The 22,327-nt window shown below is 52.0% G+C and overlaps 12 protein-coding genes across 12 annotated transcripts; 5 read left to right on the forward strand and 7 right to left on the reverse strand.

The window, feature by feature from the left end:
• Positions 1 to 4,729: 4,729 nt before the first annotated feature.
• AUEXF2481DRAFT_60987 (uncharacterized protein) lies at positions 4,730 to 5,916 on the reverse strand (the record flags this gene model as incomplete). The annotated part of the gene is made up of 3 exons (XM_013493316.1): positions 4,730 to 4,786; positions 4,848 to 4,934; positions 4,987 to 5,916. Coding segments are annotated over 3 exons (1,074 nt in total), but the record flags the coding sequence as incomplete, so codon positions are not given.
• Positions 5,917 to 6,440: 524 nt separating this feature from the next.
• AUEXF2481DRAFT_224 (uncharacterized protein) lies at positions 6,441 to 7,333 on the forward strand (the record flags this gene model as incomplete). The annotated part of the gene is made up of 2 exons (XM_013493265.1): positions 6,441 to 6,622; positions 6,676 to 7,333. 2 exons carry the CDS (start codon positions 6,441 to 6,443, stop codon positions 7,331 to 7,333), a joined length of 840 nt encoding a protein of 279 aa, XP_013348719.1.
• A 234-nt stretch (positions 7,334 to 7,567) lies between these two features.
• Positions 7,568 to 8,903, reverse strand: AUEXF2481DRAFT_24620 (uncharacterized protein; the record flags this gene model as incomplete). The annotated part of the gene is made up of 4 exons (XM_013493317.1): positions 7,568 to 7,717; positions 7,780 to 8,496; positions 8,550 to 8,648; positions 8,787 to 8,903. 4 exons carry the CDS (start codon positions 8,901 to 8,903, stop codon positions 7,568 to 7,570), a joined length of 1,083 nt encoding a protein of 360 aa, XP_013348771.1.
• A 723-nt stretch (positions 8,904 to 9,626) lies between these two features.
• AUEXF2481DRAFT_24621 (uncharacterized protein) lies at positions 9,627 to 10,611 on the reverse strand (the record flags this gene model as incomplete). The annotated part of the gene is made up of 3 exons (XM_013493319.1): positions 9,627 to 10,076; positions 10,133 to 10,423; positions 10,474 to 10,611. 3 exons carry the CDS (start codon positions 10,609 to 10,611, stop codon positions 9,627 to 9,629), a joined length of 879 nt encoding a protein of 292 aa, XP_013348773.1.
• A 334-nt stretch (positions 10,612 to 10,945) lies between these two features.
• Positions 10,946 to 11,847, reverse strand: AUEXF2481DRAFT_127232 (uncharacterized protein). The gene is made up of 2 exons (XM_013493320.1): positions 11,645 to 11,847; positions 10,946 to 11,579 (listed from the first exon to the last, which is right to left on the reverse strand). The coding sequence occupies exons 1-2, from the start codon at positions 11,724 to 11,726 to the stop codon at positions 11,146 to 11,148; spliced, it is 516 nt and encodes a 171-aa protein (XP_013348774.1). The 5' UTR covers positions 11,727 to 11,847; the 3' UTR covers positions 10,946 to 11,145.
• A 195-nt stretch (positions 11,848 to 12,042) lies between these two features.
• On the forward strand, positions 12,043 to 12,474 carry AUEXF2481DRAFT_34473 (uncharacterized protein). Its single transcript, XM_013493321.1, has one exon. The coding sequence runs from the start codon at positions 12,083 to 12,085 to the stop codon at positions 12,260 to 12,262; it is 180 nt and encodes a 59-aa protein (XP_013348775.1). The 5' UTR covers positions 12,043 to 12,082; the 3' UTR covers positions 12,263 to 12,474.
• Positions 12,475 to 12,999: 525 nt separating this feature from the next.
• AUEXF2481DRAFT_228 (uncharacterized protein) lies at positions 13,000 to 13,633 on the reverse strand (the record flags this gene model as incomplete). Its single annotated transcript, XM_013493269.1, has 4 exons — positions 13,000 to 13,115; positions 13,163 to 13,356; positions 13,418 to 13,494; positions 13,547 to 13,633. 4 exons carry the CDS (start codon positions 13,631 to 13,633, stop codon positions 13,000 to 13,002), a joined length of 474 nt encoding a protein of 157 aa, XP_013348723.1.
• Positions 13,634 to 13,822: 189 nt separating this feature from the next.
• AUEXF2481DRAFT_24623 (uncharacterized protein) lies at positions 13,823 to 15,194 on the forward strand (the record flags this gene model as incomplete). The annotated part of the gene is made up of 3 exons (XM_013493322.1): positions 13,823 to 13,859; positions 13,916 to 14,498; positions 14,555 to 15,194. 3 exons carry the CDS (start codon positions 13,823 to 13,825, stop codon positions 15,192 to 15,194), a joined length of 1,260 nt encoding a protein of 419 aa, XP_013348776.1.
• Positions 15,195 to 15,664: 470 nt separating this feature from the next.
• Positions 15,665 to 16,829, reverse strand: AUEXF2481DRAFT_230 (uncharacterized protein; the record flags this gene model as incomplete). The annotated part of the gene is made up of 6 exons (XM_013493272.1): positions 15,665 to 16,243; positions 16,293 to 16,408; positions 16,471 to 16,529; positions 16,581 to 16,603; positions 16,659 to 16,729; positions 16,790 to 16,829. 6 exons carry the CDS (start codon positions 16,827 to 16,829, stop codon positions 15,665 to 15,667), a joined length of 888 nt encoding a protein of 295 aa, XP_013348726.1.
• Positions 16,830 to 17,205: 376 nt separating this feature from the next.
• AUEXF2481DRAFT_231 (uncharacterized protein) lies at positions 17,206 to 18,234 on the forward strand (the record flags this gene model as incomplete). Its single annotated transcript, XM_013493274.1, has 3 exons — positions 17,206 to 17,287; positions 17,344 to 17,530; positions 17,589 to 18,234. 3 exons carry the CDS (start codon positions 17,206 to 17,208, stop codon positions 18,232 to 18,234), a joined length of 915 nt encoding a protein of 304 aa, XP_013348728.1.
• Positions 18,235 to 19,180: 946 nt separating this feature from the next.
• AUEXF2481DRAFT_232 (uncharacterized protein) lies at positions 19,181 to 21,154 on the forward strand (the record flags this gene model as incomplete). Its single annotated transcript, XM_013493276.1, has 5 exons — positions 19,181 to 19,206; positions 19,278 to 19,417; positions 19,482 to 19,630; positions 19,684 to 20,954; positions 21,007 to 21,154. 5 exons carry the CDS (start codon positions 19,181 to 19,183, stop codon positions 21,152 to 21,154), a joined length of 1,734 nt encoding a protein of 577 aa, XP_013348730.1.
• On the reverse strand, positions 21,029 to 22,301 carry AUEXF2481DRAFT_34478 (uncharacterized protein). Its single transcript, XM_013493325.1, has 2 exons — positions 21,924 to 22,301; positions 21,029 to 21,870 (listed from the first exon to the last, which is right to left on the reverse strand). The coding sequence occupies exons 1-2, from the start codon at positions 21,979 to 21,981 to the stop codon at positions 21,500 to 21,502; spliced, it is 429 nt and encodes a 142-aa protein (XP_013348779.1). The 5' UTR covers positions 21,982 to 22,301; the 3' UTR covers positions 21,029 to 21,499.
• Positions 22,302 to 22,327: the final 26 nt, after the last annotated feature.

Raw genomic sequence — 22,327 nt, forward strand, 5'->3', positions numbered from 1 at the left:
GATCTCGTTCATTCATTTGTGTCTCTTCAAACAAACTCGATCAAGAAGGAAGACCGGCGCGGAGAAGGTGTCACTTGTCGCGTTCCTTCGTTTTTCGAGACAGTACGAAAGTGCCTGTTTGTTCTTGAGCTTCTTGCCTTTGACCGCACCTTCCTCACTGAAGCAGTCACTTTCACTCCTTCGCAAACTTCACTCATCGTCAAGCTTGCCAACACTTCCTGAACATATCTCAATGCCAACCTCAGTTCCTCTCCCTCACCAAGCATCCATACAAAATTTACGAACACTCATCTATCCTCACGTCTCAACACCTTGAGCACAACCACGCGCAGACATGACGGATCAACCAGGTGAGACGCCTCGACCGCGCTCAGCCTCCATCGCACAGTCCTCAGACCGAGGTATCATACTGCGCCATGATGCGTATGCTGACATGAGGCCATTCATCGAGAATCTGTGGGAAACGCGCCGTAGAATGTGTGCAAACATCTATCTCGATCAATTTCCGCGTGGCACCGATGGTGAGGGTGCAACCAAGGAAGAGGAGGATGCTTTCATCCTTTGCCATTTCAACAGCAACGATCTCAACCTACAGGGCGGTCGCTTCTTGAAACAGGTCCTTTATGCCATCGCAAAGTTTAACGAAGATAGCGTTCTGTCTCTCTCCGAGAAATGGTGGAAGGGATCTTTTTGCAACTGGTATGGGATGACCGCAGCTCAGATCAGAGATGAATTGGACACAAAGCTAGGCGCCAGCTATCCCGATTCATTCTTGTCTCGCATGGTCCTTGTCATCAGTGATGGATACAAGAGACTCTATGGGTTTGCGCAGCGCACTGTTGGTGTGGCTATCGAGCATGCTCGCCCTCTGCAAACCGGCGAGAATCCGGGAAACTTGCCTACCGAGTCTTCCCATCACGACCAATTCGTAGACGGTACGTCCGCTTCGTACTATACCACGTCAGATATGGTAGCTAACGCCCTTTCAGCTGCACGTGAAGCAACTTTCGTCCCCAGCCGTCTTACAGTCGAATCTCTGACGCCCACTGCTCAGCCCTACCTCCAGCAACAAAGCCACATCACGGACCCGATTCATTACGAACAGATCAGATCTGGCACTTCGCTACTACATGGTCAGAACCACAATGCTCGACCCTCACGTCATTTCTACAGGAACGACTTCCGCGGACGCCATCGTCGTTCGTCTGGCAGCATGCACATACCCTCAGTCCCATTGACTATGACGCCACCTCAGTACCTGCCTGCCTTGAATGTTCCGGCCACCTTTTCCGACTTTGATCCCGCCATGTCAGGTTTTGCCGACATCCCGCCCGGCTACACACAAGTTGGCTATCAGATGCCACCAGACGGCCCATTTGCTCCTCCTAACATGCTTGCAAGTCAGGGCTATTATCCCGCTGCCTTGTACACCCCAGGCTCTGAGTCTCGCATGCCGTCATACAGTGGGCACTTAGACCACCAATCTATGTCCGGGCATGGTTACTATCCTGAAGAGAGAAGCACTCAGCTGTTCCCTCATCAGCGATCTGGTTCATTCAATCAACGTGGCCCTCGTACCAGCTTCTCGCACAACTCTAGAAGTCCCAGAGTTATCGATCCGCAGTCCTTCACTCGCTTTGGCGAGGAGCACCTCCCACCCCAGCGCCCTTTTGTGTCCTACAACCAGAGAGGAGGCTACCGCGGTTGTCTTGCTTCTAACCGACCTCGTCGTTCTTCTTTCCGCGGCGGTGCTGCATGGCAAGGTCATAGAGACACCGGACCTCTCGAAGGCAGTCAGAGGCGGATTGGATCCGATCAGCAAGGTCATCCTGCGCTCGCCGGTAATCGCAACCATGAAAATAGAGAGGGTCGCTCCCAGTCAGATGTCGCTGCTGAGCATGGCTACATGTCTCAGAGGAGCAACAGACACATGCAAGGATATGCATCGTCAAGCTCAGTTTCCAATGACTTCGAATGGACTTGCAAAGCCGATCGTATTGGCAATCGTCGAGAGGATGTGACCGGTCTCGTTGCGCCCAATCTACCGTTAGACATAGCTGAGAATGCTATCGAGTCGTATCTCATGAGGGAGACCCAGTGCACACGAGTGACGTTTCACAAGAACCCCTCGAAGACAATGATCTTTGTGCAGTAAGTGGCCCTTCAGCAACCCTTCTCGTGTAGGCTGACCTTTTTTCCAGATTCCGCAACAAATTCGGTGCTCAATGCGCACTTGAGCGACGTAACTTGACGTTCGATGGCGCTCACATTCTCTTCAAGGTTCCTTTCAAGTATTGGAAAGAGTCCGACCTTTCGTACATTCCGCCCACTGCCGCCAGGTTGGCCAGAGAATCCAACGACTACTCCTCGTACCCCAGAACTCGCGGATCATTCTCTGCCGGTAGTTACCAAGGGCGCATGGCTGCACGCTCTGTAGCTGACTCGGAGACATCTCATCCGACTCAGACCTCGCGGGAAAATCATGACTCTGCCTCACAAGTCCCCAGTCTTGAAGAGAGTTACGCGAGCGACCGTAGCGAAACCGTGATTGTTCCCGCTATCTACACTGGACCAGTCTTGCCATCCTTGTCAGAAACCAGTACGCCACAGAGAAGCTCTAACCAGCCCAGTACGAGGAAGAGTCCCAAGAAGAAGTCCAGAAAGGACCGAATCACAAGCGTGAGTAGTTCGAGCGCAAGTTCACGTACAGAGATAGAGAAGCGTCAACCAGTAGGCTTTGAACAAGAATCTCACACTACGGCTGAACTACCCATACAGCTCCATCAAGCCTTTGAGCCAGACAATTTGTCAACTGCTTCAACACCGATCGCTGATCCCATCTCGGGCCAACCTGCTAGTATCGCTTCGAGCTCCTTTGCATCGCGCGTTTCAGCATTCATCGATGCCGCCACAACGAGTACAGAAAGTGCTGAGATAGAGTCTTGTACTGAAACCCACTCGGCCTCCACGGACACGACCAAGCAAACCAACAGCTCGCCGAAAACAGCAGAAGACGCTGATGATAGCTTTCAGACTGCTGCCGAAACTCCTGAAGCAGCAGGCAAGGTACTGACACCCCAATCCACACCAATGCGTGCTGCGAAATCAGCCGCAGAGAGTGTTCGCCTCACAACTCCGACTCCAAGAATCTCGCAGGAGAAGACAAGATCTGCCACACACTCGCCTAGAAGCTTTGCTGGAAGTGAAGATACTGCTAGCAACTCCACTACCAATCGGCCGTTGGTCCCCGTTGTCGAGAAGATTGTAACTCCTAAGTCAGGTCCAAAGCAGACTGAATCATTCAGCCAGTTCTCGCGTCAAGCAAATGCAAAGAAGAAGGATGTTAAATCAAAACAGCCCAAGCCGAAGGTTAAGACAAAGCAAGTCGATTCCGATGACCAGGGTAACGCTAAGATTGTCAATGGACATGCCCGAGAACCTATTGAGGTCGGTGATCGCTCCATCAAAGAATCCGCAACAGCCAACGCTGAAGTCTTGCCCGCTACAAATTGTACAGAGCCTCTCCAAAAGCACAAGGAGTGTGGCGAGCCCAAGCACTTGTCTGAATCGACAGTCAACATGGAAGATTCGGGACAAGCACAGCGTACAAGCGGTCAGACGCTAGACGAGAGTCCACACAAGCTGAATGCTGAAGCCGATAGTCCAAGAAAGACAGTACCATCTGGCATGACGAAGGATGAGAACGATAGTCCGCGCAAGCGTAAGGCCCTCCCAGACCAGTCTGGTCACACGACTCCTACAGTCCTCCAAGCACGCGATGTTAGACCGAAGGGTGACACCAAAGGTCCTGCGGAGTCAACTGCTCCTCAGGTTTTCTCGACCCTATCGTCAATGACTGCACTCCTCACTGGTGCTTTGAGCAGTATAGGCACGAACAAGATGAAGAGCGAGAACGATGCGCCTACTGTAAGCCAGGCATCATCGGCGGACGGTGCAAACTCTACAGCCACTCCTCATCCTGATACACAATCTTCAGCCCCTGCTAAGAAGTCGAAGAAGAACAAAAAGAAGAAGAAGAAGAGCAAGACCGTCGCACCACAACACGACGAAGACATAACGTCCACCGAGACTCTGGCTAATGAGACTCCCATCGGATCGCCCCTTGCGTCGAAGATGTCCAAATCAGTCCGTCAATCGACTGCCACGGTCTCACACAGGGACCAGAACATCCTCGACGCCAACCTGGCAGGCCTGGGTATAACCGAAGGGTCTATCATTACGCTTGGTGACAACAGTATCGTATACCATGAAAATTTCACTGCTCAGGAAGAAACCTACGGTCTCGAATCCAACAAAGTGGTGGAAGAATCGAAACGCAGGATCCAGGAAATGGAGGAGAAGGAAAGACTGTTGAAGCAGAAGAAGGGATGATGTGGTTGATATGCGACTTGTATTGCGGTTTCGTGCATTCGTATCTGGCAAGAAGGGTCGTACTCATGATGAGGAGCTCAGAGGCTCGTTCGATTCTTTTTTTCCTAGTCTTCTCTGTTCTTGCTTATCGATGCTGCACTGCATCAAGTAGCTAAATCATCTGGTGATAACGAGGAGGGACAACAGCTCTTAGCACAATGCTAGCATGTTCCATCTTACTGTACCCTAATTGCATGAGTGTACAGATGAGGAGAAAATCAAGATACATGCAAGTGGCACAAGTTTTGACATAAGATCTTGTTTTCATTCACAACTTTTTTGGGATATCATTATACGTCTAGTAGTCGTCACCTCTGCTTACGACCTCTTTGCAGTTGGGTCTCAACAAGATGGTCTGAAGGGGGCCATTGTTAGCTACAAGAAACAAAGAAGCTGAGAGATGGAGATCGACTTACGTGCTCATATTGTGCAGTGTACGAGCCCTTGATGTCGACCAAAGGAGGGTAATCTTGTACAATGCCGGCCTGGACGAGGTTGTTGAGCTGTGGAGATTTTCAGTATGAAGTGTAAGATTGGACTGATTTGATTGCTTACTCCGAGCAAGTACTTGTCATGGCCGAGACGGTCGAGATATCTTCTGCAGAAAGGCAGAGTGCCAAAGTTCTTTTCGATACTCTTCAGCAGTGTCTTTGCACTCGTCGTTCTCAAGGGGACTCTGGGAGCATCGGCAACCTTTGCGTAGTGACTGCACTCCATGTCCTCTCTGACGTAACCCTTTCCGGTGGAGCCAAAAGTTTCAATGGCAAAAGTCTCGCCCTCCTCCATTTTTGTCTGATCGCCTCCCTTTACGATAGGGACGCTCTTTGTGCCGTGGATGGACCATTGTCTGATGTCGTGGCCGTTTAGGTTACGAATACACTTGATGGGGAAGGTTTCGCCGCCGATTTCGCATTCGTAGGATTCCATTGCTTCTTGGATGGCGGCACCAATGTCGGACATGCGGACATCGATGCCGGCTTCTCTGATACCGGTGTTTGTTGCGTCTTTGACGGCGGCGAGGAGATTGTCGTAGGTGGGGTCGAAGGACATTGTAAAGGCGCTGTCGACGATGCGGCCGTTGATGTGGGCGCCGAAATCAACCTTCATGACATCGCCCTGTTGCAGGATGGTCTTGTTGCCGGCGTTGGGTGTGTAATGGGCGGCGCAGTGGTTGATGCTCAGACCAGTTGGGAAACCCATGCCTCCTCTGATGTTGTCTCCCTCTTCAAGACCTTGATGGCCGGTCAAGTGACGCACACCATTCTCGATGCCCTCGGCAATCTCAGTCAGGCTTTGTCCGGGCTTGATGTTCTTCTGTGCCCACTGTCGCACCTGTCTGTGGACTTCAGCGGCCTGGCGGTACTCTGTGAGGTAATCGTTGCTCATGCGATCAAGGTGTCTCTTCTCCTCGTCGGTGGTACGGTAGGAGTTGTCGTCGATGTATTCGCAAATCTCGCCTTCGGGGTATGCGCCGTTGGGGAAGAGCTGCGAGATGGGGATTCGTGGTGGGTTGGTCTGGCCCTTTGCGGTTCCACTGGCCTTCTTCTTCTTTCTGGGCTTTCTCTTCTTCTTTTTCTTCGCGGCACCCTCTTCTGCTCCGTCGTTGGCATCCTCGGCATCGTCATCGTCAGAGTCCTCAGGGTTGGCGTTGGCTTCGGCGCCTTTCTCTGCTCCGGCAGCAGCTCCTTCGGGCAGGTTGCCCTTGGACTCGGCCACTAGGGTACCGTCAGTGGTTGGGCGCAATAGTAGTTAGTCAGGGATCGTAAGTACATTTGAGGGCCTCTACACCGTTGGCCGCATCGGAAACGGCAGACATTTTAGCTAAATAATGGCACTTGGCAAGAGTTGTCTAGGTAAAAGTGGTAGGACGCTAAGGCCAAGCTTCAAGGGCAGATTTGAGATCAGATTAGACAAAGAAGCCGCCGTTTTCAATGAGGTCATCAAGGTCGTCCTGAACAAAGCCTCTGGCACAAGGAGATCATCTACCCTTGTGACCAACGACATGAGGCATGATCCTCCGGCCAATTCAGTTCCGTCCCGTCGAGAGACGTCTTGCAACACACTTTCTACCCAGGCAACCGCTTCTGCATCGCTACTTTCATGCCTCACAAGTCCGTCGCGATGATGGCATTCCGAACCACTATGCAACCTTGGGTGTCGACACGACTGCCTCTCCTGCCGACATCAAGAAGTGCGTCGGCCTATTCTTGTATCGATCCACAGTAATGCTGACCTCCAATCCAGACAGTTCTTCAAAATGAGCAAGCAACACCACCCCGATCGCAACCCAGACGACCCAAAAGCCGCCGACCGCTTCGTCAAAATCTCAGAAGCCTACCACGTCCTCGGCAGCGCTGAGAAGCGCGCCCGCTACGATCGCGACTTCCTCCGTGCCTCACCAAAAACCGCTCCCTACCCCCAAGGCTCACACAGCAGCACAGGCCCAGCAGGAGGCCGACCAGCAACAGGTCTAAGCAGACGTCGTACACAATTCAAGGGCCCACCGCCTTCCTTTTACCGTAGTGGCGGATGGGGTGATTTCAGCCAGAAGCGAGCTGAATATGCGAATCAATCTTCTCATCAGCATGATGCTGCTGGACATACGGATACGACCAGTGCGCAGGATGCTCCTGGCACTGGCCCATCTGGTTTCCAAGCTGGTTACAACAATGACGTACCGCATTTCGATCGCGAAGGTCATTTCCGCACACATGACAATGTTCAGAAGAATAGGCATAGGGCGAGACGAAGAACTGGACATGTCAGCACAGACGATATTCTGGGAAGCACGAGCATGCTGTTCAATTTTGTCCTCTTGAGCGGTGTCCTGACTGTCATTTTTGGTGTCAGCGGCATCCTTTTCCGCAAGACCGACAACAAGAAAAAGCTAGCTGCGCAGTGACGAGTAGATGAACGTCTCTTTGAAAACTTTACACTCACATACACGTATACGCACCGAGTCATGGTTATGAATCCTGTGTACAATCTTTTTTTATACTGGGGCTTTATTACAACAGAGGTAGCGTTTGGAAAGACAAAAAGTGCCAAAGCGGATGTTGCTTGGTGCGCGCTCTCTCTATTTCTCCTCCCAAAAAAACAAAGAATACATGACGCATGTCTACGTGAGCAATTTTGTTTAACCCTCGAAGACGAAGCTGGTGCCGATCTTGTGGCCAGCCTCGTTGAGCTTGTTGGTGTCGAGCGAGAGACCAACACCGAAGGTGGTGCCAGCGTTGAGCTTGGTGTTGTAGGCAAGGGCAGCAATACCACGGTCGTTGATCTTGGCCTGTAGAGAATAGACACGTCAGTAAAGGTTGTTGAGATCAGTAGGGCTGGGATGATTCGTACCTTGGCGAAGGACAGGGGGTCGAGCTTGTACTTGGAGGCAACCTCAAGACCGACGCTCTTACCACCCTGGAGATCGTAGGTGGCCTTAGCACCAGCCTCGACGTTGGAGTTGACCTTCTGGTAGTAAGAAGCAGCAAGAACGCTCAGGTTCTGCATGGCGATGAGAGAGGCGGTGAAGGTAGGGGCCTGGTAGCCGAGACCAGCGCTGTAGCGGGTGATGGCGGCCTTGGAGACGTCGTAACCAGCCTCGGCACCGGCAACAAAGCCCTCGTGGCCGACGGTAGCGTCGATGAGGGCGTTGATGTTGCCGGCGGCGCTGTGGTCGAGGAAAGCGCGGGCGTGGAGGCTGGGCTGCTTGAAGGTCAAGTTGAGCTTCTGGGCGGCCTTGCTGGGGGCGTTGGGGTTGAAGAGGTTCTGGAATTCGGCCTTGACGGGCTGCGACATGAGGCTGGCGAACTCAACCTTGGTGTCGAGGAGGGCGGCGGTGGTCCAGCCCTGGGTAACGGTGATACCTGGTTTGTAGTGGTAAGTAAGATAGACAAGATGTTGGGTTGAGAGCGAGCGCGGTTCGTCGGATGTCCCAGCCTTCTGAGCAACAGGTGCGCTGACGATCATAAGGTACAGCGACTGCCGCGCAGAGACAGGAAACGGGATTCCAATGCGGCTCTGTTTCAAAAAGTGCGTACCCTGAGGCTTAAGAGTGTATTTGCCCTCGAGCTGAGATGCGTGTTAGTCCAGGCACTGGATATAGACAAAGGAGAGCAACGCACAGAGGCAGTGGTGGCACCGTCGAAGGCCTGCTTGCCCTTGACGGTGACGTTGGCGCCATTGGGAGCCTTGAGCTTGACCTCAAGGTTGGCTGAGTCGCGCTGTTAGTCTTGTTTTTCTCCTTTCGCATCATCATCATGCAACATGCCGGCCTGGGTGTGGTAGAAGTCCTTGTTGATAAGCTACGCGCATCCATGTCAGTCGATATGCTCTTGCAGGTTGAATCAATGCCAACTCACGTCGTTGGCGGCCTTGCTCAAGTCACCGTAGGCGGGGAGGGGCATGGCGATAACTCTGGAGACGCCGATGCGGCCGTCGAGGGGCTTGCTGATGTCGGAGAAATCGGGGGCGGCCATTGTGTAGTTTGGAGATGAGGGGGATGTGATGTTGATTGAAGGTATGTCCAGGATGATTATATCCAGCAGCGAGGAGAAACACTGGCACTTTAGATTCACGCTTGGCCCAAGCTCACGCTTTGAGCTTCCGATCTCTCCCATGTGCCGTCCTCGCCCTCCGACAACTCAAACAACTCAATCTTCGACCAACCAAACTAGACTTTCATGGTCAGCTGTCACTTCTACTCATACATTGAGTCTGCTCAAGCTGTCTTCGCTGTTAGATCTTGGACTTCCTCACTCCATGTCGTGAGCCGTCTAAATGCACAACACATGTTTCGCGGATCCGGTTTCAGGGCGCCACACTTGTAACGACCTCTCCACGTGCTGAAGTCTGTCACGCCTAGCTGTCCAAAGGCACGATATCGTCTTAGATAATAGCGTTTCCTACTTGGTTTAGTCCTCTCCTCAACTCTCTGCGCAAATCGCATTGGTCTGAGAACTGTCTATACCTTATTGCGGCTGTCGCTCTACGAATTTTGAAGATGAGAGTGGAAGTAGTGATAACACAAGAGGTAGCTTTGGCCCTTCATTGCCGAGACAGACATGCTTAACATGGTACACATAAAACAGGGGCACTAGGATGACAAAGAACAGTAATATTGTTGAGGGAAATGAGAATGACATGATACGAAACGATGGCTTGAATCTTTACCAAGCTGCTTTGCCGTTCTTTCGACCTGCCTAACGATCTGCTCTCCATCTGTGAGTCTCGCTCTCGGTGTCACGACTGGGATGCAGAGTCGAGTCGGGTCTCGCAATGGTTGGTGGGAATTGCGACTCGAAGTCATAGGGTGCTGAGATGTTGACTGGGAGCGGAGGCCCGACGCTTTCCTTTCTGCGGCCGAAGAACTTCTTCTTACTACACCAGGTCGCCCGAGAGTACAAAGAAGGTGAGACGGGTGTTCGCTGCTGTTGAGGCTCGGGCGAGGGACTATGGTACGAAGGTAAGGTGTATTCTTCCTTTGTGCTGGTGCGGAACTGTTTCAGCGAGCTGTCGGCTGTGATTCGAGACGACATAGATTTGGCTGTGCTCGCAGTTCGTTGAATTGCGGCCAGATCTGCTGCTTCAGCTCCTCGAGCACGAACTTGGCGCGCTGTGATACCTAGAGTACTGTTGCGGAATGCGAAGCTCTATTCACCAGTTAGTGATTTCTCCTGTCAATATACTAGAAGAGGCAAAGACTTACTGCGATGAGGTTAAACACTCCAAGGATGAGGTTCAGGATACCAGCCATGATGACAACCCGCCAGAAGGCCATACCTAGATGCTCTTTGCTGTTGCTGGGCTTGTTGAGACATGCCAGAACGTGCATGGCGAGGACAACCATGGCTGAAGCAAGGCCCACGAACCCATGTTCCAGGCTGAGCAAAGGCCAGTTGCGAGCGAAGTAGCCACTGAAAATGCCAATTTCTGACACGATCAGGAATATGGCCACCGATGCGACCACGACATGGGTGACGGCATCGAAGAAGAAGAACTAATTGATGTCAGTGGGTACATACAACATGACGAACAATAGGTACTTACGCTTGAATCAGTTGTTGTCTTGATGAGCATGAAAACGCTTGCAGCGATGATGGCGAGCAATCCAGTTATGTTCATACCTTTGAGCACATTGAGGATGACATAGCCCGAGCCAGCCAGTGATTTGGTAGAAAATGTCATGCTGTCGGTGTTCTTGTTCGATTGGGTCTTGAAGAAAGGTAAATATATAGATCTTCACCACACGTTAGATCGAGGACTTGCCATAAAACAGGGCAGAAGACTTACAATTTGGAAGGCCAAAGCCTGAGAAACATTCGCGTTTGATGGGATAATCAGCAGTCTGGCCAGCAGATGCTTGATGGGTCGATTTACTGCAAGAAAGAAGGAGTCGTTACGGGAAAATTGTGGAAGGAAACAAGAGAGACAAACTCGAGCATGGGTGAATCAATTAGATATGGAAGACACGATACGACTGAACGAAGACAATGGGAATATCAAGGACAATAGGAAATGTGAATGAATGAAAGAAGAAGCAAGAAAGAATCGAAGAAGCTTAATAGCAGAATAAAGCGACAGAGCCTGCCTTTGTTCACTTAAGCGCCGTCAGAGCTCGTGGCTTCTTCAGCGTAGCTGAAACAACTTCTCAGACGTCTTGTGCTACTCCAACAACACAACCCCTCTTCCACTCGCAGCTGAGTCAATGCATGGTCTTTTTCAGCAGCGCCGCGATGTCCGACGAGATTCGTCGTTTTGGCGACTACCTACAGGCTCTCCACGAAGGCTCGTACAATCTAGAAAATCACTGTGCCTTGTGACAGCTCGCTTCACCCCGGGACCACCAGAAAGGAGAGCGTAGGTAGCATCGCGTTGGAGTGGGACCTGGGACGAACTCTCTGGTGAGGCTGCAAGCGCCGTGGTGCCGCTGGTCAATAATAGAAACGGTTTCAAAGGATGGCGCCTAAACATCTTGCTTGGAAGGCATCGATGACCTCTTCTACTGGATAGTGGACAATGAAGCACAAATTCTTTTTGAAGTACTTGTTCGCATTGCATGGCTTGCGCAGAGGTACTTCTGCGTAGCGTTGACGGCGTGTCATCTTGGCAACAATGATACCATTTGTTGGCATTTACCGTACTTTGTGGACTCCCTACCTTAATCAGTCAAGGCCATTTGGCCCTCATGTATCGGACCAAACACTTCTGAGAATTATACTTGGTGTGCAGAGCGATATGGTCGAGTGCGCCAAGCTCGTCCTAGCCCTCGCATTGCCATTTGACTGGCAGATAGAGGTCATCAACACGAACCTCGTATATCAGCGCTCCGTTTGGGTCGTTCTGACCACGGTGTTCGGAGACGAGAACAGAGAGAAGCAGACCGAGGATTCAGACGCGACTTGTGTGGAGTAAAGTGCCCGGTTGAATGTGTTACCTTAGTCTTCTAGAAGTTTTGTTTGTTCTACGGAAGCGGGAGCGGCGACAACAAATCCCGCGTTCCCGAAGCGTGCTAAAGTGGTCAAATGGAAGGGTCTAATTTGCCAGTCAACTTTCTTTCTGCCGGCCTCTGTCCAACGCTTTTCTCGAGCAGCGATCTCTTCCTCCCTTTCCTTACACCGCAACATTCTTCCCAAAAGCACCCTCATACTCAATCAAAATGGCACGCGGTAACCAAAAGGAGAGAGCTCGTGAAAAGACCCTGAAGGCAGCCGGCAACGTCGTAAGCTTTTCTCAACAGGGATCAACATTTTCTAAGGGAGATCGCTTTGCTGACATCTTGCCTTCATCTAGAAAAACAAGAACAACGTATGATTTCTTCGCGAGCGTGCAATCGTGATATTCATTAATCATCTATCTAGATGTCCGGCTCCGAGCAGGCCAAGGCCAAGGATGATGCAGCCGCTATTATGCGTGCAAAGCAGGCAGCAGGTCCGTCTCTCTGATTGTTCTTATCGTTGTTTTTTTTGACATGTTTGTAGCCGACGCCAAGAAGGCCGCCGAGGGCAAGAAGTAAATTCACTGCACATCAACACACATCAAGGCGCAATCGAGGCTGCCGGCGAGCAGGAGTCAACTATTTTCGGGCCATTACAACAACATCCGTTTGCAAAGCGTTCAGCGATGGATTTGTTCTTTTCGACGAGGTCTAATCGTCCCAGTACTAGAGGATATTAAAACGCGTTTTTTTCTTTTGAGCTGATCTCTTTGTCCCGTCTACTTCAGTGCTATCGATTTCGGAGTTGGCCCTTGCCTTACACTTTGGAAGTCCTGATCGTCTCTTTGCTCTTGTTCTCCACACGGCAGTGTGCCTAGCGCTGCCTGTATTTTTGACAGTGAGCTTTTGACAGAGGGACCCGCATACAAGTGCTGCGCTCAGATGTCGCCTGTATGAAGGCAGCGATCTTTGAGTAAGACTGTTGGCGAGCTGCGCTGGATCGATGGTCATAGAGACTGCCTCAACGAGATGACGTGCGAGGGTCTCAGGCAATTCTGACGTCCGGTCGAGTAGCGTACTTAGCCATATCTGTTCCAACACGTAGGTAAGATGGTAGAACTCTGGTACGGAGCTCACGTTCAGTGGGCTGTGTGCTCCTGGTTGGCCTGGGCCTTTCGTTGTCCTTCATAGAGACCTGTGTAGTATCCTGCAAAATACCAGGACGTCATGAGCGCCTTGAGATTCTCATCTTGAACTGTTTCCGTCAGCTTTGATAAAGTAATGAGCGTGTGATGCACTCACCAGAGTCAAGAAGTACTTGAGACACTCCTGGTGGTGTGGAACGGACAGTAGCATTGACTGCCTGTGCACCAATAGATACATCTGTCGAGTCTGTAGAGGCTTTCGGAGCCAATCCTTTGTCTTCTTCGATCCTCTCCCAAGGTGGAAGACCAGTGTGTGCATCGATGGTCTCGTTCTTAAGATTTGTAGTGACTCTGCAGGTGTACATTAGCATCACTATCACGACATGGCTGATCTGATTTGAGGGGAACTTACTGCGCCTGCTCCTCTTTCTCAACAACATCTAATACATCCTCAACTCTTTCACCTCTGGCAGACATGCTGTGGTATTTCTAAATGCTATTAAGCACGTGATCGTGAGACATGGCAAGACCAGGATGTTACCTTGTATTCCTCGAGCGCCTCATTCCAGGACTGTACGAGAGCAGAGTCGTCCCATATTTCATTTTCCGAGTGCTGCTTGTTGGTCATGATTGGTGAGGTTGACTGTTAGAAAGCAGATAGACCACTGGCGTGGGTGGTTGGAGAAGCGCAAGCGGCGCGTCGGGAGAGCGTCTGCCTCCCCGGATTTCACGATCTCAGAAACTTTTTGGCCGCCATTTTCATAGGAGCGCCTCTACCTTTTCTACCACAACTAATTCTGCAAAATTTCACGTCAAAATGTCAAAAATCGATAGCAAGAGCAACAAGCGCAAGGGTCAGTAACTGGCTATTTCTCAATCTAGCTGTTCCGACACTAATATCACCAAACAGGCGCATCTGAGCCCAGCGTAACTACCAAGAAGGTCAAGACTACCGTTGTCGAGAAGCCAGCACCAAAGTCTGCTCTCAAGAAGACAGAGACTACCGCTACCACGACCAAGGCTAAGAAGGAGACCAAGGAGGATGCACCTGTCGCCGCAACTGCCAGAACCACCAGATCAACAAGAAAGCGTGCCGAGGATTTCCTGGAGCCGGAAGAGAAGATTGTGAAGAAGACGACTGTCAAGACTGCCCCTGGAAAAGTCGAGAAGACTACCGTTATCGAGGCTGCAAAGCCCGAGAGCGCTTCATCAAAGGTCTCAAAGGCAAAGGCAAAGGCTGGCCCCAAGCCTGTTGTTGAGGAGGAGGAAATTGCTCTCGCCAACGAGTCAGACAGCGAGGCCGAGGCCGAAGAGGACGACCAGACTGCCGCTTTACTTGCAGGCTTTGAGAGCAGTGACGACGAGAACGACCCGCAAGACGATGGCATTGCCCTGGAAAAGCTCCCTGCTGTGCCCAACATGAAGGAGGTCCGCAAGCAGTTGAAGGAAGCCCAGCAAGACGACGAGAACACACCCGGGGTCATCTACATTGGGTATGTCTGCCTCGTGCCACCTACTTCTCGTGAACCACAACTAACAAAGTTCACAGACGTCTGCCGCACGGTTTCTTCGAGGCGCAAATGCGCGAGTACTTCAGCCAATTCGGCGACATCACCCACTTGAGAATGGCACGCAACAAACTCACCGGTCGCTCCAAGCACTACGCTTTCATCGAGTTCGGATCTGCCGCAGTCGCCGAGATTGTAGCCAAGACCATGGACAAGTACTTGCTTTTCGGCCATCTTCTGCAGGTCAGACGTATCCCCGCCGAGCAAGTCCACGAGAAGCTATGGAAGGGCGAGGGTGGAAGATTCAAGGTCATGCCGCGCAACAAGATTGAGGGCGGTATGCTGAAGAGAGGTACCACAAGAGAGGGCTGGGAGAAGAGAATCGAGAGAGAGACTGAGGCCAGAAGCAAGAAGGCTGCACAACTCAAGGAGTTGGGATACGACTTTGACATGCCCGCTCTCCGCGATGTCAAGGAGGTTCCCACCAAGGAGACACGTGAGGCTGAAGCCGCACCTCTGATCACCAGCGCCGACGTGACTGCTGTCTTGAACAAGCAAGAAGAGCAACCTGAGGTCAAGCAGACCAAGAAGGCGGCACCTGCAGAAAAGGCAGGCGCCAAACGTGTTAAGAGCAAGGCAGACGGCAAGAAGGGATCAAAGAAGGCAAAGGTTTCGGCATAGGTAACAGGTCATGTGGGTAACTCAAGGCGTTGTTTTCTTTTCATGGCCAGATACCACGTCTGCAATCGTTTCCGTCGTCTTAATTGTCGAAGCGGCCCACGGTCAAGACTTTTGTGGAAAGCGTGCTCTATATGCGAGATCTGAGTCTCTGTGAGTAAGCAATGGATGCGGTGGAGCCTGAGCTTCGTGTGCAAAGAATCATGCAAGGTGTAAGATGATTGAAGCAGATGAATTGTTACAGAAAAGAAACAGAGGCTTCCCGTTTTGCGCTTTCCCCCCCCAAAGAAGAATCGTTTCTCAATCGAACGCATTAATGATGCCCTTCTAGGACCGTGAACATGACCACCTCCAACCTCCAAGCACGTGCAGTCTTTGCACTGCTATGGTTCATCCAGCAGTCAGACGACACCGAGATGCATCACTCGTGGGCGCATGCTGTGTGTTCCGACACAGCCATCCTTTTATCGCGCCTAGAAGAAGAAGTAGGCAATCAGGAAACACAAAAGGCAGAGACCGGCGACGACTTGAACGGGGACACCGCCAGCGGGGGCCTTCTGCACACCAAGACCAGTCGTTCCAGCCGAGATTCTTTCCTTTGAATCTTGGTTGACCGCATCGGTCTTTCGCTGACGCAGTCCCTGGTCGTCTCTTTCTTGGCTCATTCTTGCAATGGTAGCTTGAGCTTCTGCGAGCTTGGCTTTGATGTCATCAGCCGATGTAGGGATAGAGTTCATGAAGCTTTGGGTAGTCGAGGAGTCGGAGTAGGTGGTGTTTCTATCGGTTGCTGGGTTTCTGGCTGACTCGACAGCATCTCCGAGGTGCTTGTTGTCAACAGGGCGTTCTTCTGGACGAGAGATGGCACCAACGGCTCCTACGTCGGTGCCTCGTTGAGGAGTTTGAGGTTGGGGTGAGGCGGAGTTGAAGGTAGCGATCGAGTCGTCCATGTGGCCACCGGCACCAGAGTCGGCAGCGCCGTCTTGGGGCAAGAAGACGACGCGAATCTTCTTTTCTTGAATCGACGACTTTGCTGTTTGTTCGATGTGAGACCACTGGTCAGGTGTTAGTGGCTGGTTTTCTGGCGGAACAGAGACGGCGTACGATCTGGGAAACATTGGGATATTCCTTGTCGGCCGAAATGGCGACAGATTGGACAAGGAACTTGTCTCTGCACTTTGCGTCGAGTGGGGGATCTTCTCTCATTGCTTGCAGCAGGACTGTTGGTGACGATGGTGGTCAGTTGCATATCTTCCGGATAAGGGCCACGTGCACTGCGTACCTTGGACTTCGACATCTTGACCAGGCTCAATGCGACCAGAGTTTGGTCGGACACAGTACCTGCAGAATGGTCAGCTGAAGTAGGGAGAGTGGTGAGAGCAGGTGGCTGACTGTTTGGGGGCAGTGGTCTTGACCTAAGGCAGCTGAGATTAGCACGATTGTCGCACACGCAGATTAGAAGGGCAGTACCTTGAAGGCTACAGGGTCGGAGTTCTTGTTGTACAGGCGCAGGACCTGGGCGACCTCGTGGGTGAACGGGCCTATTGAGCAAACGAGTCAGAGAGGGGGTACATGTAGGCAGATCGGACATGGACACGCACGCTTGAATCCGAGCTCGACGGGGTCCAACTCGACAGACATTGTGGGGAGAGGATGGCGCGTAGATTGGCTGAGGATGAGATGAGCTGCGGTCAGGAGGTGAGAAGCAGAGGCAGAAGCGGTGCTCGGAACAAGAGGTGTGAGTGAAATCGCAGGGTGGTATACGGCGACGCGTAGGAAGTGCCCGGTGCTGGGCTTAATGACGGCAGGCACGTTCCAAGCGCATCTCGAGCCGTGCCCTGATGACGCACTTGCATACTGAGCTTCACCAACTTTCACTCCCCGCCCTTGTGCATCGTGCTGCTCATCTAACCACTTGTTGCAGCTACTGCACATCATCTCCGCCTTCGACTCGACCATCACCAGACGCTCCTTCAACCTCGTCTCGGTAACAAAAAGTTCAAATTCAACCACCATCATGTCTTCCGAAATCGACAACCTCGTCGACATGGGCTTCGACCGTGAGAAGGCTGCCCTCGCCATGAAGAAGGCAGGCAACCGTGCGTATCTCTCAACCTCAAACAGATCTCGCATCATAGCTTACACATGTGATTAGTGGGAGCCGCCGTCGATTGGCTTAGCAACAACGCCGACAAGTCTATCGAGGAACTCAAGGAGAATGAAGGCGAAGAGGAATCGCCCCTGTCACTGCAGCCTGGTGAGCTAGCCAGAAGTCTGCTCTGTAAGGACTGTGGCAAGAAGTTCAGATCCACCGCTCAAGCAGAGTTCCACGCCAACAAGACGTATGTGTCTCCAACTTGTGTCGCCTCCAACTTCGCGCTGACACCCTACCCTTTACAGTGAGCACCAGAACTTCGAAGAGTCCACAGAAGAGATTGCTCCCTTGACCGAGGAGGAAAAGGCAGCTAGGCTTGTAGAGCTGCGCGAAAAGCTTGCCGCCAAACGTGCCGGCCAGTCAGAACAGGACAAGCAGGACAAGATTCGCAACGATCAAATCCGTCGCAAAGCAACAAAGGAGCAACAGGACATCAAGGAGGACTTGGCCAAGAAAGAACAAATCAAGGAAGCCGAAGCCAAGAGGCGTGAGAAGCAGGCTGATGTCGAGGCAAAGAAGCGTATCCAGGCAAAGATTGCCGCAGACAAGGAGGAGCGTCGCCTGAAGTCCGAGAGAGAAAAGGCTGCTCGTGCTGGTCAACCTGTTGTCGCTGCCGAGCCTACACCTGCTGCAAAGCCCACCCTACCGAAAACGGCCGGGAACTACACAGAGGCAAGACTGCGACTTCAAACTTCCGCTGGAACTGTCCAAAGGACTTTCCCTGTCGAAACAACTCTCTTCGAGGTTGCCCAGGCTCTTGGCCAGGAGCCCGGTGTGCAAGTCACCGAATTCGTCCAGAACTACCCCAAGAAGGTCTACGACAGCTCGGACTTCGGTCAAACCCTCAAGGAGGCGGGTCTTGTACCCAGCGCTGCTCTGGTTGTTAGATAAGCTATGAGCCCTAACGTATTTTGCAGCATGATTTGGCGAGGCGTTCGGGGATGAGCATTTGAGACAAAATAGCTTGCAGGGGGGCCTGTTCGATATAGACCGGGAATTAGCAGTACCACTCATTCAGATATGATCTAACATATTATGCGACCTTCACCTAGTGTCGCAAGTGGCCATGCACATGAGGGACATTGTTGCAAAATATGGCGGTGACAATACATCCTTTGCTGTAGTTCGCACTCCGTAGTCGTTCCTAATTGTTACAAGTGTGGACGTTCGAACATCAAAGTTCAAGGACTACCAATTTTTGCTGTGGTCAACGAACCAACCAGTAAAATGTCTTATGAATCTGTCAAATGATACTTGCTACATGTCGCGAGGCTTGAGTAGCGGCGTAGCGTGTCTGATCAATCAGAAGTGGTGTATGGGACCTTGAAAGTGATGGTGTGGGGACGACCCTGGCGACATCAATCATGACATGTGAACACGCATGTGAATATGACGAAGGTGAAAAGCCCAAGAAGAAATTCGATCCCCTGCCACCTGTAGTATCCTAACCGGCGACGCCGTCACAGTCAATGTTCCCCGATAGCTGAGCACCAGAAAAGCGTGGTTATACGCGGCCTATCTATCTATTAGTGTAGGGTATTACCCGTAGCGCAGTGTTTTTACATAACCAGATTGATTCGGTAGGGGAAAGCTGGGGACCAAGGGCGTCGGCGGGCAGTTCTGATGACTGGGCCGACAACGGAGCCACAAGGAGCCGTGTTGGCGTCGCGCGGGAATCGCAGATGGCACTCGAATTTATTGACGGCCGCCCAGAATTGGTGAGTCAAAGGTTGACAGGGTGCGCGCCAGTGTTAGTTACTACTTCGGTGCTTCTTTTGAGTCTCGACACTTTGCTTCCTTCATCCACTCCCGAATACATACCAATCCATTGCCCAAGATGTGTGGTATCTTTGCCTGCCACAGGTACGTGCGCATCAATTCTGGATATGGCTCGGATCGCGTGCCCCTCGATGCTCGTATTGACTGGTATACAGCCATCCCGATGTGCAAAAGTTCAAGCCCACTGCCCTGCGCATGGGCAAGCAGATCCGCCACCGTGGCCCCGACTGGAGTGGAAACCATATCTCCAACAACACCATCCTGGTCCACGAGCGTCTGAGTATCGTTGGTGTTGGTATGTGAAGAAGCCAGGAAGACATGCTCTGCGACCTTTTGCTAAGACTCGACCCTCTTGCTAGACTCGGGTGCCCAGCCTCTGCTCAACGAGGATGGCAGCATTGCCCTCGCCGTCAACGGTGAAATCTACAACCACAAGGTCCTGCGCAAGCACCTCAGCAAGCCCTACGACTTCAAGACTCACTCTGACTGTGAAGTCATCATTCCTCTGGTACGCGACTACCTTGCAAGCTTGATCTGGACGTCGATTGACATGATTTGCAGTACATGGAACACGGCATCGACACTCCCAAGTTCCTCGATGGCATGTTCTCCTGGGTCCTACACGACAAGAAGCAGGACAGAGTCATTGCTGCCAGAGACCCCATTGGTGTCACCACCTTCTACATGGGCCGATCCAGCGAAACCCCTGGCGCCGTCTACTTCGCTTCCGAGTTGAAGTGTCTCCACCCAGTTTGCGACAACATCATTGCCTTCCCTCCCGGCCACGTCTACGATTCCAAGACGGACCAAATCACCAGATACTTCACCCCCAAGTGGCTGGTCGAGCCTACCAACATCCCCACCACCCCTGTCGATCTCAAGACCCTCAGGACAAAATTCGAGAGAGCTGTCAGAAAGCGCCTGATGGCCGAAGTTCCTTACGGTGTCCTTCTCTCCGGTGGTCTGGACTCCAGTTTGGTGGCTTCCATCGCGCAGAGAGAGACCCTCAGGCTGCAGGCTGCACACAACGCACAGCAAGAGCAGAACGGTTTCACCGACGGTGAGGAGGAGCTGGCTGGTATTGACGAGGACTACAAGCTCAACACCATCCCCGTTCTTTCTCAACTCAACTCCTTCTCCATCGGTCTGCCCGGCGCACCCGACAGCAAGGCCGCCCTTGAAGTCGCAAAGTTCTTGGGAACCAAGCACCACAACCTCACCTTCACCATCCAAGAGGGTCTTGATGCTCTTTCCGATGTCATCTTCCACCTCGAGACTTATGACGTTACCACCATTCGCGCTTCGACTCCCATGTTCCTTCTCAGCAGAAAGATCAAGGCTATGGGTATCAAGATGGTTCTCAGTGGTGAGGGCAGTGACGAGATCTTCGGTGGTTACCTCTACTTCCACAACGCACCCGACAAGAAGGCCTTCCACGAGGAGACTGTCCGCAGAGTGAGCAACTTGCACTTGGCCGACTGCTTGAGAGCCAACAAGTCGACATCGGCTTGGGGTCTCGAGGCTAGAGTGCCCTTCTTGGACAAGGAGTTCCTTGAGTACTCGATGAACATCGACCCCGAATGCAAGTTGATCGACAAGGACCACATTGAGAAATACATCATCCGCAAGGCATTCGACACCAGCGACGAGCCTGGCGAGAAGCCTTACCTTCCCGACAACATTTTGTGGAGACAGAAGGAGCAGTTCAGTGACGGTGTCGGTTACGGCTGGATCGACGGCCTCAAGGACACGGCAGAATTGCACGTGAGCGACGAGGACATGAAGAACCCCAAGGCCATTTGGGGAGACGACATTCCCGACACCAAGGAGGCGTAAGTCACGATTAGTAGTTTGAGAAGCGACAAGACACTAACATTTGCACAGATACTGGTACAGATGCATGTTCGACGAGCACTTCCCCCCTCACTGCGCCTCGACCGTCATGAGATGGACACCTACATGGTCCAACCAGACTGACCCCAGTGGTCGTGCCATTGCCGCTCACGCCCAAAAGTACGAGCACGCTGCTTAAGCACGAACAAGAGACAGCATTTGAGCGGGTGGATTCCATGACGATTCGGCTTGAAAGGCGTTTTTGAAGAAGCGACAGGCACAAAAAGGGAACACTTCATGCTCGTTGACGAATTATAGACCTCAGTTATGTACAAGTCAAGATATACTTTTCGTTTTTCAATCATGAGGTAACCTCTGTGTGTTTCGTCAAAGTCATAAGTGTGATGTTAGCGCAGTGTCTCCTGCTTCCCTTGTCCCCGTTGATGCCCTTGTTGCACCTTTCCATCAAACTCCTCGCTAAAGACCAGAATTCCAAATGATAACAATGTCGCCCTCCGACCGTCTCACCTCCCCGGTGGCCACTCTACGCCTCGGTCTTTCTCTTCTTCTTTTTCCTGCCACCCTCTTCTCCCTCGTCATCAACGCCCAGCTCCTTGACAGCACCCTTCTTTCCCTGCACCAGACCCTCTCCCGTACCAATGTCGAAAGCCTTTCTGTTATCCTTGAGAATCTTCTCAGCAAAGAAAATTTCCGTCACTCTGCCGAGCTTCTTTGCATCTCTTCGCAGAACCCACTTGAAGTCATCGACCTTGATCTTTTGACGGCGCGAGTATGAGGCGCAGATGGCGGCGCTGTGACAGGTTTCGATGATGAAGTCGGTAATGATTTCGTCGAGGGTTGTGAGGGTTGCGGGGAGGGGTTGTGTGTCGCCGAATGCTTCGAGGAGACCAGCGACTGTGTGTGGTGTTAGTGATGCAGTAGTGAGGGCAAAGGTTGACGAGACACACGTTCTGGATTGGAGAATTGTTGGCCTTTTTGGCGGAGGCGCATGCGTGGTTCAGCCATTGTGTTTGTGAGAAGTTGATTGTCGTGGTTGTGGTGGAATCAGGCTGTCGAAGGATGCTATGAAGCGCTCTTGGAGGCCCAGCATGGAATGCGCGCGTGGTGTGCTCGTGTGCAGTGGTGGTGAGGGATCACCAAGGTGAGTGTCGCTGTAGGCTAGCTTCCAGTCGGGAGACGTGTACACACTTCACCCCAGTCGTGCAATGTTGTCACGTATTCGTAGACGTCGAGGAGCGGTGTCCAGAGGCTTGTCGTGACTGACTTGGAACTACGACTGCCCGTCCGGGCGTTGCCGACAGTCCTGCCTTCCATACAGCTTGCAACCCGGAGTAGTTTGATAAATACCAAC

The sequence above is a fragment of the Aureobasidium subglaciale genome (assembly GCF_000721755.1).
Source record: "Aureobasidium subglaciale EXF-2481 unplaced genomic scaffold scaffold_0, whole genome shotgun sequence".
In the NCBI taxonomy this organism is placed as follows: Eukaryota; Fungi; Ascomycota; class Dothideomycetes; order Dothideales; family Saccotheciaceae; genus Aureobasidium; species Aureobasidium subglaciale.

Bases quoted from the DNA above. Each gene is read 5' to 3' on its own strand.
- AUEXF2481DRAFT_34478 (XM_013493325.1), bottom strand. From the start codon at position 21,981: ATGGCTGAACCACGCATGCGCCTCCGCCAAAAAGGCCAACAATTCTCC. The intron at 21,871-21,923 runs GTGTGTCTCGTC...CACCACACACAG, and splicing joins ACAATTCTCCAATCCAGAAC to TCGCTGGTCTCCTCGAAGCA.
- AUEXF2481DRAFT_34473 (XM_013493321.1), top strand. From the start codon at position 12,083: ATGGCACGCGGTAACCAAAAGGAGAGAGCTCGTGAAAAGACCCTGAAG.
- AUEXF2481DRAFT_127232 (XM_013493320.1), bottom strand. From the start codon at position 11,726: ATGACCTCTATCTGCCAGTCAAATGGCAATGCGAGGGCTAGGACGAGC. The intron at 11,580-11,644 runs GTATAATTCTCA...TGATTAAGGTAG, and splicing joins CATATCGCTCTGCACACCAA to GGAGTCCACAAAGTACGGTA.